This window comes from Macrosteles quadrilineatus, unplaced genomic scaffold (assembly GCF_028750875.1).
Source record: "Macrosteles quadrilineatus isolate MER2022 unplaced genomic scaffold, UCM_ALF_1.0 Scaffold_1__1_contigs__length_201487025, whole genome shotgun sequence".
NCBI classification, from domain to species: domain Eukaryota; kingdom Metazoa; phylum Arthropoda; class Insecta; order Hemiptera; family Cicadellidae; genus Macrosteles; species Macrosteles quadrilineatus.
In genome coordinates, this window is record NW_026542594.1 from 39,568,652 (window position 1) to 39,588,770 (window position 20,119).

General features: G+C 32.1%; 1 protein-coding gene across 2 annotated transcripts in view; it reads right to left on the reverse strand.

Annotated features, from left to right (window-relative positions):
* Window positions 1–16,567: 16,567 nt before the first annotated feature.
* The window catches only part of LOC128982789 (synaptonemal complex protein 2-like), a 176,197-nt gene continuing 172,645 nt past the window's right edge, over window positions 16,568–20,119 (reverse strand). For both annotated transcript variants that reach the window (XM_054401792.1, XM_054401791.1), the window contains one exon: window positions 16,568–17,442. In XM_054401792.1, the coding sequence (XP_054257767.1) occupies window positions 17,271–17,442 (172 nt within the window). In that variant the 3' untranslated portion in view covers window positions 16,568–17,270. The remainder of the gene's footprint in view (window positions 17,443–20,119) is intronic.

Sequence of the window (20,119 nt, forward strand, 5' to 3'; positions counted from 1 at the left end):
GGATTTGAGCAAAGATTTGAGTAAAAAAGATCACCTCCTAGTTATTGCGGGCACAAACAATGTTGAAACTACAAGTAATAAACGACTCATGGATGATATTCATAGGCTTATCAGTCATACCAATCACACAAACCTCATATTAGCCACAATTCCAATGCGTCACGACAAACCCAACCTGGACCTTAAGATTAGTAAAGCCAATGCCGATATTGAGAAACTTGCCATTGATCAAGAAAAATTAAAACTACTACCATTACATGTACTGCCCCGTCATTACTATACCAATCACGGTCTGCACTTCAATAAAAGAGGAAAAATAAACATTGCTAAAACAATATCTCTACTTACACAAAACGACAATGAAAAGAAATCCATGAAGTCTATTTTAACAAAGAAGTCAGGTAAAAATTCTATAAATGTGATAGATGCAGATATGAGTCATGCCATAGACGAGCTGAGGGAAGATCGCACACTAGCTTTTGGCCACTCAGTATCGGCAGATTTCAACGATCCCAAGCATATGTCTGCGGGTGTAGCAGTGGTGTTTAGACACAAATTTGGCAGACCACAAATGACAGACTTTGTTGGCAACAATTTAACTTGTCAAACACCGTTGAATGGAGCTGCAGTCTACAGTCTTGTGACTAAGCCAGCCTACTGGGGGAAGCCAACACCAGATGATTATGACAAGGCATTTAAAGAACTCGCAAATGATTTCAAAACAAAGAACCTGAAGACCTTGATATGCTTACCTATGGGGTGTATTAGGGATCTAATCCAGCCAGAGCATTTTGCCAAAAACGTATTGAAATTTCAAAACTCAACAAAAGCTACCATATACATATATTATTAAATGAAGAAAAATCAAACAGAGTGCTAAGAAGAGGACTTTCACACACTGAGCTTTTGAGGCGTCTTGATGAATTGTTCACGGAGCATAATTATAATGCAAGGCTTCATCAAGCATCACAAGAACACAATCTAGAAGAATCTACAGCCACTGACATAGCCACAAGTGTAGCTCTTTCCGACATCTGCTCTCCTACTCCATCAGTAACATATCCACAACAAAAATACCCCCGCCGCAGCAAACCTGCCGACTAAGCGAATTTCCATTTGTCTGAATTGATTTTCAGTTAAATATATTTTAATAACATTAGGTTTAACGAGTACCTATGTTTGCTGCTACAAGGAAACTAATAAAGTGTGTTTTTGAGTAAAATATTGATAGCTTAGTACAAAATAAATAAATTTGCCAAGTTTGATCAAAATATATTCATAAACAAGCAAACTACAACATTTGACAATTTTCTCCATAAGAATAACATGGGAATTTTAAATTTACAATTTTTTTAATTTTCTCCGTTACTAATATTCGAACAAAAATACTTTTATATACTAAATTATTTGTTTTTTTAAGCTCTTTAAAAAGGTCTAAAGAGAAATTGGGAAATTTTGTGTTTTGAGGGTCAAAAGTGAGAAAAACCAATTTTTACCCCATAAAACCCCCCGTAAAGCCCCGTTCCCATGGTCCGATCGTGCTGGTTCGCGAACTCATTCAAGTTTATCCCGCTTTACACCTTTAAACCAAATTTCATCAAAATCGGACAAAAATTACTCAAGTTATCGCGTTCACGGACGTATATATATATATATATATAAGTCTATATATATATATATATATATACATATATAAAAATTTGAACGAATAGTGTTTTTGGCCTCTGGGGACATCAAAATGAAAAAGTAAATCGGTCCCGGGTCTAGGTCTTACCGTGCCACCTACGGTAATAGCTACTTCCCTATAGGGAAATTCGCTAAAAACATTACAATAGGTCCAACAATAGATTTAACTTAGCAATAGAAATTAAGGAGTCGTGTATATGTAACAGCTATCATAATTCTAACACAGATACTTCAAGTCATAACCAAATCGACCCCTGGCCTGTTTGTAAAAATTATAAGTGTAACAAAGATTTTGTGTGGCTAATGCATTTAAACATTGAAGGAGGGATAATTAATAAAACTAGGGTGGTCTGCCGTTACACTTTAGACGCATAAATGAGCGAAGCAATATTTAAAGATTGTCAATGGCTAAAGCAGCTAACAACCTACAATATGTTCCCTTTCAATAGATTCACCGTTTGTTTGTCCGATATTATTTAAGTTCTAAAGAATGACAAATTTATCTGATAGTTCATTTATTTAGTTAAGAATAAGAATAAGAATTGATAAAAGGTTATTAGACATGTGTATTTGACATTTCGTTTAAACGGTCAAGTCTTGGTTTTCACGTACACACGATACTCTCATGTGAACAAAATCATTGACTGGTAGTTGGCGTAGCGCTTCATCACTAATGGTTATGTCAAAATAGAATGGGTCATTTGCCTTCAGCCAAATTAGTGCTTGCTGTAGTTTTTCACGTCGAACTTTGAAATCAATATGGCCAAACACGCCTCGACGTTGGACAATGATGATTTTTAAGTTTTCGGGCAGTGAAGGTAAGACAGATGCTATTTCATTAATATCTTGCTCAACATTAATGATGTTACCTTTGTAGTGAAACTGGCCATCCTGACCATTTGCTTGTACTTTGTAATTGCGCATAGTGGGATGTACTCCTGCAATCAACATTTGTTCTACAATCATCAGGTCAGTTAATTCGTTCGGGACACTTGACACATCCACATTATTTAACGCCGTGAATTTAGTTGCATTTGAACGACAACGCGAACAAATCGGTGATTGGTTTGAAGCTGTTAGTTGTTGGCGATGACAGTTAGTGCAAGTGTAAAATGTTAGTGCATCTAATTCATGTTGGAATTGATTAGCTAACTGCCTATCATTATCAGCTTCTTCCGCCACTGCTTCATCTGGTTCTTCTTGTTCACGACGCCACTCTCTTACAATATTTGCATTATTGGTGCGACGACCAATATTACGACGTGGCCTTTGAGGCATGCACAAAACAAATAGCAAAACTGTTACTTCCATTGATGCCATTGATAAACTGTTACATTCCAACTTTAACCTAGGATGAAAGTAAACATTGAAATGTAAACAAAACAGTTACAAACAATTAACATATGTTTATCTTATTTAAATGAAACGAGATAAACCCATATGTCATAAACCCAATACAATTTTTCTTTTAACTTACATTAAAATAACAAGCGAAATTGCGTGACCCGTAAAATAAAATCCAGAAGGAAATTTGCAAATATTTTTTTACCAAAACATTGTGCTCAGTATTCTTTAGCTGTTGGCCAAATTTCGTATCAATTGGTCAAGCCATTACATTCTGATGCTCTTACAAAGAAGTTACAAAGTGAGGGAAAGTGAGCTTCGCTCAAAAAAATGAACTAGAATTAATTTTAGAAAATTCAAACATTTCAATTATTTGTTTAAATGAACATTGGCTTGGAAATGATAATATTGGCATTCTAAATAGTTTTACAAACTACACTCTAGCTCATTTTTATTGTAGGGAAGAGGGGACCCATGGGGGTTCTTGCATAATGATAAGTTCAAATTTGAAATACAGGATAAGGAATGATTTGTGCGTTTTTAATGAAGATTCGGTCTTTGAAGTTTCTTGTATTGAAATTGAAAGTTGAACTATTATTGTAGTTTCTGTTTATAGAACACCAAATGTTGCAAATTTTAAAATTTTTCTTTACAAATTAGAGAGTTTATTGCAAATTTTATCAAAAGCTACAAAAACAAATTATATCTATATTACAGGAGATTTTAATGTAGATATTTTACAAGACTGTAGCCAAACTAGACAAAAATCAGACTTTATTTCTTTGTTAAAACAGTATGGATTTAAATGCAATTTTTACGAACATACCAGAATTACAAATTCATCTAAGTCATGTATCGATAACATCTTGACATCTGAAATAAAATCTCAATCGCCAGTTACAATGAATTTAGAGTTGGGTCTCTCGGACCATAGGGCCTTATTTATGAATATTTCAAGTAAAACGGATAAGTCATATAAAAAAAGTAGAAATAAAAAATGTAAGAAAAGAATATTTTCAAAAAGAAATATTGATATATTTTTAAATCGTATACAAGCTACCAAGTGGGAAGTATCTGTTAACAACTGTTTTGAAATTAACTGTTCAAATTTTTTTCAAAATTTCCAGAACAAGTTTGAGGAAGCATTTCCTCTCAAGTTTTATAGTAACACAAACTTAAACAAAAAGAAACTTTGGATTACTAAAGGTATTCAAATATCTATAAGTATAAAAGAAGATGTTTGTATATTTGTTTGTTTGGCAGTGATAAACTCAGACACCGCTGAACCGATTGCCACGAAACTTGTTACATACGTGTAGAATGTCATGGAATAGGTTTATACACCATCAATTTCGTGATCCGTCCAATCGGCTCCGCCCCAGTGGCTCTGGAGTTTCCCATGTTAACCTTATGAGAAATGGAATTACTGTACTGAATCTTAACAGCTGTTTCAATTAAACAAGTTGGTTCTGTTCTATGATGTTCAATAGCATTAAAGTTACAAGGATTACCAACAGGGTGCAGCACTATTATTTCTTTTACATTTATGACAACAGCTAATTTGCAACCAAAAGGTGAGTGAGCGTAGCGAACGAACTTCAACCTGGAGGCGAGTTAGCGTAGCGAACGAGCTAACCTGAAGGCAAGTGAGCGTAGCAAACGAGCTAACCTGAAGGCAAGTGAGCGCAGCGAACGAGCTCCAACCTAAAGGTGAGTGAGCGTAGCGAACGAGCTCCAACCTAAAGGTGAGTGAGCGTAGCGAACGAACTTCAACCAGGACGTGATTGAGCCATGCGAACGAGATCATCTTGAAAATTAAGAAGTTAAACGGGGCAAAGCCCGTGGGATTATAAATAGTCAAGGGCAAGACAACGTCTGCCGGGTTCAGCTAGTCTAGTATAAGAAAAAGAGAACTTAGCAGACTGGCTAAAGATTCAAATAATATTGACTTCACTAACTATGTTAAAGAGTACAGAAAGATTTTTAGGCAAGCACTGTGTAATAAATCAAAGAAATCATGTAATGCTAAATTTATTGAAGACTCAGAAAATAAAAGTAAGGCTGCTTGGGCTATTATCAAAACTGAATTAGGTTTGGGAAAGAGTCAGACTACTTTTCCCAATATCAAGGTGGCTGACAAATCCAAAGGAAATTGCAGAATATTTTAATAACAAATTTATAAATATAACAAATCAAATTGGATTTTCCTCTTCTGAAAGTGAGGCAGTACAACTTACAATAAAATCAATAGATCAAAAGCAGACAACAAAATTTGACTTTCAATTTATAGACGTGAAGGATGTTATTAAAATTATTAAATCTTTCAAGAACAAGAAGTTGTCAGGCTGGGACGAAATACCACTAAATTTGGTCAAAATTGCTTCTAAATTCATTGCAGAACCACTCTCTATCATTATAAACCAATCATTCCTCAACAGTATTTTTCCTGAACACTTTAAATATGCAGAACTAAAACCGCTTTTCAAAAATGGAGAGAGACAAAATCCAGACAATTATCGTCCGGTTTCACTTTTACCAGCATTCTCAAGTTTTTGAAAAATGTGCTTCTTATCAAATATCTTTATTTATGGAAACCCACAATATTTTTTCTAACAAGCAGTTTGGGTTTAGAAAGGGTTTAGGTACCATGAGAGCGCTCTCAGACTTGGTTGAGGAGGTGTCATGGGCCTTGGATGGGTCACATAGCACAATGGGTGTGTTTTGTGACTTATCCAAGGCGTTTGACTGTGTCAATCATGATATACTCATTAAAAAAACTAGAATTGTATCCCTTTTCTGTAAATTCAGTATCATGGTTAAAATCCTACCTAAATAATCGCCATCAGAGAACAGTAATTTGTAAGGATAATTTAAAAGCAAAATCAAAATGGCAAAAAATTAAAAAGGGTGTGCCTCAAGGTTCGATTTTGGGGCCACTTCTATTTCTTATATATATTAATGATCTTCCAAAAAATGTCACAAATAATCTAATTCTCTATGCAGATGATACTACAGCAGTAGTTAAAACAAAAAACAATGATGAATTAAAACATAAAATTGAAGAAAGTCTAAACGAATTGGGAAAGTGGTTTGAGATCAATGGTTTGAAAATGAATGAAGAGAAAACCAAATTTGTAAGATTTTTTACACCTCAATCAGTTGCAATCATTGATCAATCCCAACCAACTGATGATAATGTAAAATTTTTAGGGCTGTATATTGATAAACATTTGACCTGGAGTAAGTGCATTCAGTCAGTAATGGGAAAATTAAATTCAGCTTGTTTTCAAATATTGTGCTTAAGAAATTCCATAGATTTAAAAACTTCGATCATGCTATATTATGCATACTTTTACTCAATAGCACAATATGGAATTGAATTTTGAGGATTTTCCTCTGAAATTGAAAGAGTTTTTAAAATTCAAAAGAAAACTATAAGAATCATGACCTTTTTACCATGGAAATCTTCATGCAAGACAGTTTTTAGAAAATTGAATATTATGACCATTCCAAATTTAATAATTTACAAAACATTGTTAGCGGTGCAGTCAAATTTTTATGACTATAGTAGTGAAAACTTTGACCACATTTATAACACCAGATTTAAGAATAATTTTCAATACCCGAGACACCGTTTGAAGCTTGTAGAAAGAACTCCTAAATATATGGGGAAAAAGCTTTTTAATAACCTACCCACAACTCTAAAAACTTTAATTCATAATAAATCTTTTAAAAGCAGTCTTGCTGATTTTCTGACTAGTAAAACATATTACAGTGTAAATGAATACCTAAACGAAACCAACAATATGACGTTATTTTGTATAAAGTTTCTTATATGTCTTATTCTTACTATTCAAAGAAATTCATTTTTTAATTTTATTGTTCAGCAAATTTTTACATCTTGTTTAAAGGTATTTTAGTGCATAAGACATAGTATTGTATATTTTAGGTTAGTTTTTAATCTTGACAATGTCATCTGTTTTTTAGCAATGCTAAGATTTAAAACGTTACCTATGTGACAATAAAGAATTATTTATTTATTTTATTTATTTATTTATTTATAATTAATTAATTACCATTAGTAATTTTATTATAATAATTGTTATATGATTAATTATTATTTACCCTTAAATTGTTCAACCAATAACAAACATTTCCTCCAATAAGTTAACTAAAAAGAAAATATTTCCATTACAGTTGAACCTCGTTTGTACGAACCTCGATAAAACGAATTCCTCGATAAGACGCTTTTTTTTTAATCCCCTTGACACTTTCATATAGGTCAATGCTAAAAACACCTCTATACAACGTAGTAATTAAGTTTAAAACCTCCATAAGACGAATTTTTGTGTGACATGGGCTAGGACTGATTAACCTCTATACAACGAATATTCTTAGCACAAAACCTCTACAAGACGAACGTGACCTCTATAAGACGAATTTGTCATAATCTTAACCTCCATAGTACGTAGTTTTCAAAACAAACAGAAGCTTGTCTCAACATGAAACCCCCACCCATCCCTCCTCCTTCCTCAGTCATTGTTTGGAGAAACCTTGGAGCGAGGAGAAACCTCTATAAGAAGAATAACAGCAGCATTAAACCTCGATAAAACGACCCTCTTTATTAAGAATACCTCTATAGTACGAATTTTTTCCATACCCCTTGAAATTCGTCTTATAGAGGTTCAACTGTATTATTATTATTATAAGCAGGATTATTACAATAAAAAGGTGTTTTATCATACATTCAATTCACAGTCAACCGGCTTAACAGTTTTTTGGGGTTTCTTAGGTTTCTTACAACTTTTGGATCGTGCGAGACTTGTGTTATTATACAGGGTGGTAAAAAAGTCACAGGACAGTTAAATATTTTAAAAAATAATGCAGATAGAGCTACAATACTTGGTACAAAGTTACAGGGCATAAAACTCTATTTTAACACATATTCAGTGATCCAATAACTCTTCAGGGGGACAGCCCACAAGAAGTCGGAAGAAAATCTTAAATGGAAGCATAGGTCAATATGCACATCAAATTAAAGGTCATTATTAGTAGAATACAATGCCGCAAACCGCATTTCAAAAGGTTGAGCCTGCACAAAATGACAGTTGTTCAAAGATTCATTTAATTTACATTGCTATTATACGCTTACTCCTCAGGGGGCACAGTCCTAAGAATCGGAAGAAAATTGTTAACGTAAGCATAGGTCGATATGCACATCAAATTAAAGGTCTTCACAATATATATATAAAGTTCGTTTTAAATTGCATTAGCATTATCTAATTGAAATTTGTTTGTTTACAAACCATCTCATTATTAGTCTAAGTAGTCTTGTTAAGTTTGGCTGAAATGTGTTCAGCCGTTATTGAGTGATGGTGTTATATTGTTTGCATTGAAGTTGATCCCAAAGATCCCAATAAGATATATATATTACAGATATATATATCCACATCTATATATATAATACGCTAAGCCGATTTTTGTAAACAGAACTCCTCCCACATTTTTGGACCGATTTTGATGATTAAAATGTCAAAACAATGGCCCTGATCTGTAGTTTTGCAAAGTGTTTTTCCTTTTTTGATATCTTTATTAGTTTGGGCAGGATCTTCCATCAAAGTTGGGTTTTCTCCCATAAGATTAACATGGGGAAATCTAAATATTTAATTGGAAACTTTGTCTTCACTAATTTGAGAGAACGGCTGGGCGTAGAAATTTGATAGAGGTGCCCAAAGAAAGGTATTGGTCTGTAGATGAGTTATCAAAAGATAAACGAAGTAAATTCGCTTAGGGCTCTGCCCCAGAAGCCTTTAAAGATCCCTCGACAGCTTTGTTTACATTTTGGCCATATAATACTTTTTAATGAAACAGCTGTTAATTTTTTAAATTGTGTTTTAAACAACACACATTTATTGGGAGTTACTGAATTGTCCAGAAGAAGTATTTGAAATGTTATTTTCTGATTTTAAAATAGATTTTCTTCTGTATCATATCATATTTTGCAATATAAAGTTTCATCAGTGGAAATTCCTTTTATCACAGAAATCTCACAATAATTTCTTATTGAACTATCTAATACCTGTTGTACGGGGTTTTGTCTGGCTTTTTCACCACTTTTGCCCATATTTTATCATATTATTCTACAGATCATCATAGGTTCATGAGATTATTGTCATACATGTTTTCAATAATTGGAAAAATAGTCGAATGTGTAATACAATACAAAATAATACAAGTGCAGAAGGGCACGTTGTCCATTTGAGCCGTGTCCATATTTTGTTAGATTAATAGTAGTTTTCAGCAACTGGATAAAACATTTTATAATATTTATGTAGAAATATGTGCACGATTTAGAAAGTCATTAAGCTGTAAATCTGCAATTATTTACTACAGACTTTTCAGAGAGGTTGCTATAAAGTATTCATTCATCATAGTGAACACATAATATAGATATGTATACAAATAATAATTTGAACTCTTAGAGAGCCTTTTAATGTTACTAGAATAACGAAATGGGTTGTACATGTTTACTAGCGCTACTCAGCAACAAAAACCATTTAATTTATATCAAAAATATATATTCTTAAAGTGCACTGAGCAGCATCCTAAAAAATACTATGTAACTTACCCATATAGTTACAAAATGCTTGAACTCGCATTGTAACATTTATAATTCGGCTTATATTTCTCCAGCAGATTAAATATCTACAGAAGAAGTTTATTGTGCTCTTATCATGTCTAATAACATCCAAAGACAGAAACCTTGCCTAAAATGGTACCTATCTTGAGAAATTATTTGCAGTATCCTATATTACGGACCGCGGACCACTGGGTTGTTAACATGATTGAAAATAACAGGACATTTCGGCTATAAAAAAGGCATAAAGAGTAAATACTATTTAAGCAGCTACTTAAAGTATAATCCACTAAACCTAACTTTCCGTAGATGAATTAGCGTAAGACTTGAGAGTAACCGTCGATTTCGACGGGTTTCACCTAGTCTCAATATACTACCTCATCATGTCAGGAATATTGAATCCTTTGCTAATTTTAAAACTGTTGTAACAAATGGTCTTCTAAAGCAACCAACTTTTTTTCTGTTAATGAGTTTTTATATTTGAGTGCTAATGATTTTAGAGATTTTAAGTAGCATTGTTATTCAACAATTTTTTATTTTATGATATTTATTATTCTCAATTGACAACTGTGATCTCTTCTGTGATATAAGCTAAGTTTCTACATGTATGTTACATAAGGTCCACTGTGATAATGTTCATGACTCTGTTACATTTTTTAGTTTATAGTTTTCTTTGACAATGTATATTGCACAACTGTGTCTAATGACATTAAAGGATTCTTATTCTTATTCTTAAGTAAGATTCTACAACCATTGCTGTGTACGAATCCAAGCTCACGAATCTTCCAAAGGAAGCTTATGAAAATTATTTTTCTACTCAACTTTTTTAGGAAAGGTTGGGAAAATAACAATGATCAGATGTTTTAATTAACCTTGGCAGCTTTTTCTTTACTATAAATTTTGAACTGCTTAAACTATGCTTGAATTAGTAATTGACATACTATATACAGATTTAATGGACTACGGTACTCGATTCCCGTACGTAGGACGGGCCAAACAGCTCGTTCTTAGTTATTTTACAATTACAAAGTTCTAATAGTGCTTTAAAACAGATATTTTACAGATTTCTTAGATAAGATATTTTAAAAATATATTTAATTACATGTAGATATCTTTAGTTAGACATATTTCAACCACTTTGAATATTCAATGGATATCTGGTGCTGTTAGGGATCCTAACCATTGAACCATTGAATATTCAAAGTGGTTGAAATATGTCTAAATATATCTACATGTCATTAAATATATTTTTAAAATATCTTATCTAAGAAATCTGTAAAATATCTGTTAAGATATTCTTTAGATATTTAATAGATATTAAAAGTTTCACAGTAGATATTTATATAATGTTTAGATGCAATATCCTAAAAATGATGTACATATATTCAGTACTAGATATCTACGAACATATATCCTGTAAATATCAATCTTACATTGACAATTGGAGATTGATTATAAAGACGACAAGTGCATTATTGTTTCATCAACAATATTGAATGTTACAGTTAGCCTTATTAAAACACAGGATCTAAAGTCAACCAACAAATCAACAAACACTAATCAAACTAAAACTTAATTGTAGTTTTTATGTCGTTATTTTGGTAGAATGAATTATAGTATGTTGTCTGCGTTACCAAATCCGTGCTAGGCGTAAAAAAAAATCATTTTAATCAGCCCAAAGTGGACAATAAATTGTATTAGCGATGTTTACGAGAATGACTACACTTTTCCAAAGGGAGTGTTTTATTAAAGTCAAACTATTTTAGTCAGAAGGAAAGAAATGTGCATTACACCAGGTAATATACAGGGTGGTAAAAAAGTCCCAGGACAGTTAAATATTTTAAAAAATAATGCAGATAGAGCTACAATACTTGGTATAAAGTTACAGGGCATAAAACTCTATTTTAACACATATTCAGTGATCCAATAACTCTTCAGGGGGACGGCCCACAAGGAGTCGGAAGAAAATCTTAAATGGAAGCATAGGTCAATATGCACATCAAATTAAATTTCTTTTTTAGTAGAATACAATGCCGCAAACCGCACTTCAAAAGGTTGATCCTGCGCAAAATGGCAGATGTTCAAAGATTTCTTGAATCCGCCATTTTTAATCTTTGCCATTTTTTACTCAGGCATTCTTTTGAGCTTGAATTTACGGCATCGTAATCTACTAGCCTGCACAAAATGACAGTTGTTCAAAGATTCATTTAATTTACATTGCTATTATACGCTTACTCCTCAGGGGGCACAGTCCTAAGAATCGGAAGAAAATTGTTAACGTAAGCATAGGTCGATATGCACATCAAATTAAAGGTCTTCACTAGTAGATTACGATGCCGTAAATTCAAGCTCAAAAGAATGCCTGAGTAAAAAATGGCAGTCGTTCAAAGATTAAAAATGGCGGATTCTAGAAATCTTTGAACATCTGCCATTTTGCGCAGGATCAACCTTTTGAAGTGCGGTTTGCGGCATTGTATTCTACTAAAAAAGAAATTTAATTTGATGTGCATATTGACCTATGCTTCCATTTAAGATTTTCTTCCGACTCCTTGTGGGCCGTCCCCCTGAAGAGTTATTGGATCACTGAATATGTGTTAAAATAGAGTTTTATGCCCTGTAACTTTATACCAAGTATTGTAGCTCTATCTGCATTATTTTTTAAAATATTTAACTGTCCTGGGACTTTTTTACCACCCTGTATATTACCTGGTGTAATGCACATTTCTTTCCTTCTGACTAAAATAGTTTGACTTTAATAAAACACTCCCTTTGGAAAAGTGTAGTCATTCTCGTAAACATCGCTAATACAATTTATTGTCCACTTTGGGCTGATTAAAATGATTTTTTTTTACGCCTAGCACGGATTTGGTAACGCAGACAACATACTATAATTCATTCTACCAAAATAACGACATAAAAACTACAATTAAGTTTTAGTTTGATTAGTGTTTGTTGATTTGTTGGTTGACTTTAGATCCTGTGTTTTAATAAGGCTAACTGTAACATTCAATATTGTTGATGAAACAATAATGCACTTGTCGTCTTTATAATCAATCTCCAATTGTCAATGTAAGATTGATATTTACAGGATATATGTTCGTAGATATCTAGTACTGAATATATGTACATCATTTTTAGGATATTGCATCTAAACATTATATAAATATCTACTGTGAAACTTTTAATATCTATTAAATATCTAAAGGTTATCTTAACAGATATTTTACAGATTTCTTAGATAAGATATTTTAAAAATATATTTAATGACATGTAGATATATTTAGACATATTTCAACCACTTTGAATATTCAATGGTTCAATGGTTAGGATCCCTAACAGCACCAGATATCCATTGAATATTCAAAGTGGTTGAAATATGTCTAACTAAAGATATCTACATGTAATTAAATATATTTTTAAAATATCTTATCTAAGAAATCTGTAAAATATCTGTTTTAAAGCACTATTAGAACTTTGTAATTGTAAAATAACTAAGAACGAGCTGTTTGGCCCGTCCTACGTACGGGAATCGAGTACCGTAGTCCATTAAATCTGTATATAGTATGTCAATTACTAATTCAAGCATAGTTTAAGCAGTTCAAAATTTATAGTAAAGAAAAAGCTGCCAAGGTTAATTAAAACATCTGATCATTGTTATTTTCCCAACCTTTCCTAAAAAAGTTGAGTAGAAAAATAATTTTCATAAGCTTCCTTTGGAAGATTCGTGAGCTTGGATTCGTACACAGCAATGGTTGTAGAATCTTACTTAAGAATAAGAATAAGAATCCTTTAATGTCATTAGACACAGTTGTGCAATATACATTGTCAAAGAAAACTATAAACTAAAAAATGTAACAGAGTCATGAACATTATCACAGTGGACCTTATGTAACATACATGTAGAAACTTAGCTTATATCACAGAAGAGATCACAGTTGTCAATTGAGAATAATAAATATCATAAAATAAAAAATTGTTGAATAACAATGCTACTTAAAATCTCTAAAATCATTAGCACTCAAATATAAAAACTCATTAACAGAAAAAAAGTTGGTTGCTTTAGAAGACCATTTGTTACAACAGTTTTAAAATTAGCAAAGGATTCAATATTCCTGACATGATGAGGTAGTATATTGAGACTAGGTGAAACCCGTCGAAATCGACGGTTACTCTCAAGTCTTACGCTAATTCATCTACGGAAAGTTAGGTTTAGTGGATTATACTTTAAGTAGCTGCTTAAATAGTATTTACTCTTTATGCCTTTTTTATAGCCGAAATGTCCTGTTATTTTCAATCATGTTAACAACCCAGTGGTCCGCGGTCCGTAATATAGGATACTGCAAATAATTTCTCAAGATAGGTACCATTTTAGGCAAGGTTTCTGTCTTTGGATGTTATTAGACATGATAAGAGCACAATAAACTTCTTCTGTAGATATATAATCTGCTGGAGAAATATAAGCCGAATTATAAATGTTACAATGCGAGTTCAAGCATTTTGTAACTATATGGGTAAGTTACATAGTATTTTTTAGGATGCTGCTCAGTGCACTTTAAGAATATATATTTTTGATATAAATTAAATGGTTTTTGTTGCTGAGTAGCGCTAGTAAACATGTACAACCCATTTCGTTATTCTAGTAACATTAAAAGGCTCTCTAAGAGTTCAAATTATTATTTGTATACATATCTATATTATGTGTTCACTATGATGAATGAATACTTTATAGCAACCTCTCTGAAAAGTCTGTAGTAAATAATTGCAGATTTACAGCTTAATGACTTTCTAAATCGTGCACATATTTCTACATAAATATTATAAAATGTTTTATCCAGTTGCTGAAAACTACTATTAATCTAACAAAATATGGACACGGCTCAAATGGACAACGTGCCCTTCTGCACTTGTATTATTTTGTATTGTATTACACATTCGACTATTTTTCCAATTATTGAAAACATGTATGACAATAATCTCATGAACCTATGATGATCTGTAGAATAATATGATAAAATATGGGCAAAAGTGGTGAAAAAGCCAGACAAAACCCCGTACAACAGGTATTAGATAGTTCAATAAGAAATTATTGTGAGATTTCTGTGATAAAAGGAATTTCCACTGATGAAACTTTATATTGCAAAATATGATATGATACAGAAGAAAATCTATTTTAAAATCAGAAAATAACATTTCAAATACTTCTTCTGGACAATTCAGTAACTCCCAATAAATGTGTGTTGTTTAAAACACAATTTAAAAAATTAACAGCTGTTTCATTAAAAAGTATTATATGGCCAAAATGTAAACAAAGCTGTCGAGGGATCTTTAAAGGCTTCTGGGGCAGAGCCCTAAGCGAATTTACTTCGTTTATCTTTTGATAACTCATCTACAGACCAATACCTTTCTTTGGGCACCTCTATCAAATTTCTACGCCCAGCCGTTCTCTCAAATTAGTGAAGACAAAGTTTCCAATTAAATATTTAGATTTCCCCATGTTAATCTTATGGGAGAAAACCCAACTTTGATGGAAGATCCTGCCCAAACTAATAAAGATATCAAAAAAGGAAAAACACTTTGCAAAACTACAGATCAGGGCCATTGTTTTGACATTTTAATCATCAAAATCGGTCCAAAAATGTGGGAGGAGTTCTGTTTACAAAAATCGGCTTAGCGTATTATATATATAGATAGTATATTGTAAAGTTTAAGCCCTATAAATTTAGAGATTTTGGCTGCTTTGGTCAATCTACAAAAGGGAATGTCAATGTTTGCCGATAACAGCCTAATTTTCTTGCAAGGAAAGACCTGGCCCGAGGTGCATGACAGAGCCACACACGACCTCATGATGATTAAGAAGTGGCTAAATCAAAATGTTCTTTCATTAAATACTTCTAAGACAGAATGTCTATATCTATTAGCAAGCGTACAGACTTCAATTTAGGTAATCTCACAATCCACGAATGTGACGATTATCAAAGTAATTCTTGTAGATGTGAAATTATAGAAAAGGTCAACTCTTATAAATACCTAGGTGTATTGTTTGATGAACGATTAAAATGGATAGATCACGTTAATTATGTTAGAAATAAAATAAGGAAATTAAATTTTGCCTTCAAACACATGAGATAAGTTTTGACTGATAAGGAATTCCATAAACCGTACGACAAAGTAAGTAAATGCAGCAATTAGCAGCTTTCTGTACTATAAACAGTGAGTGCAAGGAAGCCAACTTTGTCGGGTGACTGTAGGAAAGTTAGTTTTATTTTTGTTTATTTCAAGATTATTAGATTAGTAAGTATTAAGTAATGTTTAATATTTGAGTTCTATAAGGGTATCTATTTTGATGTGTTCTACTGTTTTTCCTGTAATTTTTAAGTTAATATGTCATCAGCATAATAGACACATATTTCCACAAGGTACACACGACAGTGCATTTGGAATCTTATCAATGTAGCAAAGAAATAAAACAGGGCCTAGTATTGAACCAAAATAGGGGTGCCAAAGTGATTAGGTTGTGTTTAAATGTTTACGGAATAGTTGTAGGTTATGTTTGCGGAATAGTTACTTCTATCATAGAAGTAACTAGGACTTACAGTCATAGAAGTTCTATGACGTCCTAGCAGAGCTAAAAGAAATTGACAAATAAAATATATGGGTTTTACTTTCTATATTCCTGGAAATCTCTTTATTTTAATTAAAAAGTCGCCAGCAATAATGGTGTGAATATTTTTGAAACAATTTTACTGAATTTCCAGCTAATCTGAACAATTTGGTGATTCAAACAAGGTCCAGTCCCAATAAGTCCGGATTAGCAGAACTCTGGTGTAATTTCACAGAGAAAAAACTTAGTAGATACACTATAAGTTTACTCTCTTACGGTTAAAATGAATGACAATAACATTTTTAATGAAATAGATTTATTGAATAAATATCACTTATGTTGTACAATTTTAGTTGGAAACAAATTTTTATCTACTTGCAACATTACGAACAAAACCATATGAAAACCTATCAAGTGAACTTAATAAATGTCCAAATCTGTTTAAGATATTTTAAGCAAATATTTAAAGCCATAAGCTACACGTAAGAAATGTGAAAAAGTTTTAACTAGTAGCTTAATGTACATTTATACATAGGTAACTATTTACTGGTATCACAAAACTTATCCTTAAAGAACCATAATATTTGAAAATAACATGTATTTTTTCTATGAAAGCCAACAAAACAATTGTTGTTAGCATGGTTACTACTTTACCTTAAAGGTTAAAAATAAAATATCATCTGAAATCACAGTCTCATTCTAGAAAGCATAAACCAAACTGATATGACAGCACTACTATCACAAAATTCAGTCTATTAATTAGATATAAATTGTTATCCAACATTTCTTTGAAAAATACCATTTGTTATGTTAACTTACCTACTTTAACCTGATAAGTCAGTTTTATCACAAAATTCAGACTACATTACCTAAAACCAAAGATTACATATGCTCTAAAACTGAACTCAACATTAATCCTTCTTTGGAACACAAATGGCAAGTTTATAAAAGTCAGTTTAACTGCCTCAGTTATCACAAGTTAAAATATTTCTTCTTAAGCTTCTAATCGGTTATAGCATTCTTGATGGGATTTCTCTGGATGAACGATAACACCAACTTTTTTAAGTATCCACCAAATCCCTGAAATACTGAGGATATGCTTGAAGATTCAGTTTTCTTTATCTTGTTGGCATTTTTCAGCAAATCACTTTTAGCTTCTTCAATTTTCGATACCCTAAAAAAACATGTTATATATTTAATGATAGATGATAGTATCCAAATAAATTTAAAAATTAATAACGTAATAAATATCTTAGTTTCGTAAAAATATGATTCAGTCATATTAATTGGAATTACATTAATTAGAAGCTTAAAACATTGATGTAATTGGCATAAGAAGACTTAAGTCTGTCATTATAATATAATTCATAATAAAGAGCTTTATATAATTTTGAAAACATGGACCTCCGCTTTTGACACAAATGTATGTTTGCTTTATTTTTGAATTGACTAAAAAAGTTGTGTCCGGCTTATCCATTTTAAGACCTTTATTGTTTTTTTTTCAAAATTTTCTTTAAATTTGCACAGGATAAGATTTTTTGGTAATTATACACAAACAAGTTATTTTATCACTAGCAAAATTTTGAATATTTGAAAAGAGAAAATGAAAATACACTTTATTTTACGGAAAGTAAATAAAAGAAAAGTCTTATAACACTTATACCATATATTTACGCTTACATTGTTACTCACAAGATGGTAAATATACATAAAAGATGGTAAGTGGTGATCAATTTCGATTGGACACTCCAATCATCATCAGGACCAATAGGCGAATGGCAAATGACTTTATTTTAGTAATACAATTCATAAATTTGAAAAAAATTGAAACTACATAAACATGTTAAAGCATGAATCTTGATATAATTTACTGGAGTAAATACTTTACTGCTCCGTATTTACTAAGTAATGAACGTCTAAAACCTTTCACAATGAAACGTCTACCCTTTTGTTGACATTTAGACCTGAATTGAAATGTAAAAGAGTTTCCAAAAGTTTGAATATGTGTAGTGAGCTGACAGATGTTTTAAATAGTTTAATTGAATTTTGGTTGCTAAGAAGAGAAAGATAAACAAAGATTCTTCTTCTAGGCTTTTCCAACAAAAGTGGTTCATTTTTATTTGCTCTAGACAATTAATTGTTAATTCATTTTAAAAGTATGATAAATAAAACAATAATATTTAGTGGAAACCTCTAGACATTTATTTAAGGTATTTCTCCTATTTAAATGAGGTTCTTTTCACTAAAATTGGTGACCCCGATTTGAACACATCAAGAACACATAATGGAAATCAATGAAGAAGTATTGGCAAAACTAAAACTGATAGAAGAGCAAAACCAAGATCTCAGAAAACAGCTTAATGATGTCATTGGAGTTGACTCTGAATATTCAAGACAAAATCATGATTCAGAAGAAGACTTTTTGGTTAATCCAATGAATCAGAAAACTCAAGAAAGAAACAATTCAGTAAATCCAAGTCCGTCTGACAACACAACTTCAATGCAATCTCCACAACTAAAATTTCCCCATTTTTGGTGAGAGAAACCAGCACTTTGGTTCATACAGATTGAGGCGATTTTCTCTTTATAGCACATTTTTGATGAGAGCCTTCGTTTCACAAACGTTGTGACACACTTAGATGAGATGACTGCTTCCGAAACAGAGGATTTACTCTCAAACCCAAATCTGGAAAACCCTTACACGAGCCTGAAAGAAGAACTGATAAGAAGTGATTGAAAACCAAGATGGCGGACATCTAGCATCACCTGCAAAGTGCTCCCATATCTAAAGTGTAGTTTAAGTGGTAAAAAACAACAAAATTACTAATTAAACATCACACATCCAAACAACAACTTTATCAAGTGATTTTAAGACAAAAACATTTTGGAAGAAGTGAAACTCGAAGACATCAACCTCAAATCAAGCAAGTAGGTCGTACACATCAGCACCTTCACATGAAAGGTACTATTAATCAAGACCCTCAAGAAAATCTCATGAAAAGCCAATATCGAGACAAACTGAACATGACTGTAAGTTATTAATACAAGTTTAATACCAACAATAACATTTACCTCAAGAATTCATTGAACAGATGGTTATCTTGTAAACATCGCACAGTTTAAAAGTTTCAATTTTACATTTACATATAAGTGTCCAAATTCTTTAAATTAAACTCTACAAATATATCAAACCACTAAAGCACAATAAATATTAAAAAGTGCAAAAAAAGAAATTTCACCAATATATTTGTGACAAAGTATTAAATTGACAACCAAGCAGTGACGTCATAGCCAACTCACAGCTTTACACATTCTTCACTTCCAACACGACACCTGCTGCCTGGGAGTGTTTGAACTGAGAGTTGCTGACTGCAGGCTCAGCACACCCTGACCACAGACACTGCCACTTCAAACAGTGTCTACAACTTACTCCCAACCAGTAATACAGTGCAACACTGTATTCCTCATTACTCTACATAAATTTTTGACAACAGAAATAAATTATTTATTTATTTAAATATTTCTATCCTGACATAAAGAACCAGCCAAACTTTTCAAAACTGATATAATTTTACACCTGAACCTCAAGATTCCTGACATAAAGAACCAGCCAAACTTTTCAAAACTGACATAATTTTACACCTGAACTTCAAGATCCCTGACATAAAGAACCAGCCAAACTTTTCAAAACTGATATAATTTTACACCTGAACTTCAAGATCCCTGACATAAAGAACCAGCCAAACTTTTCAAAACTGATATAATTTCACACTGAACCTCAAGATCCCTGACATAAAGAACCAGCCAAACTTTTCAAAACTGATATAATTTTACACTGAACTTCAAGATCC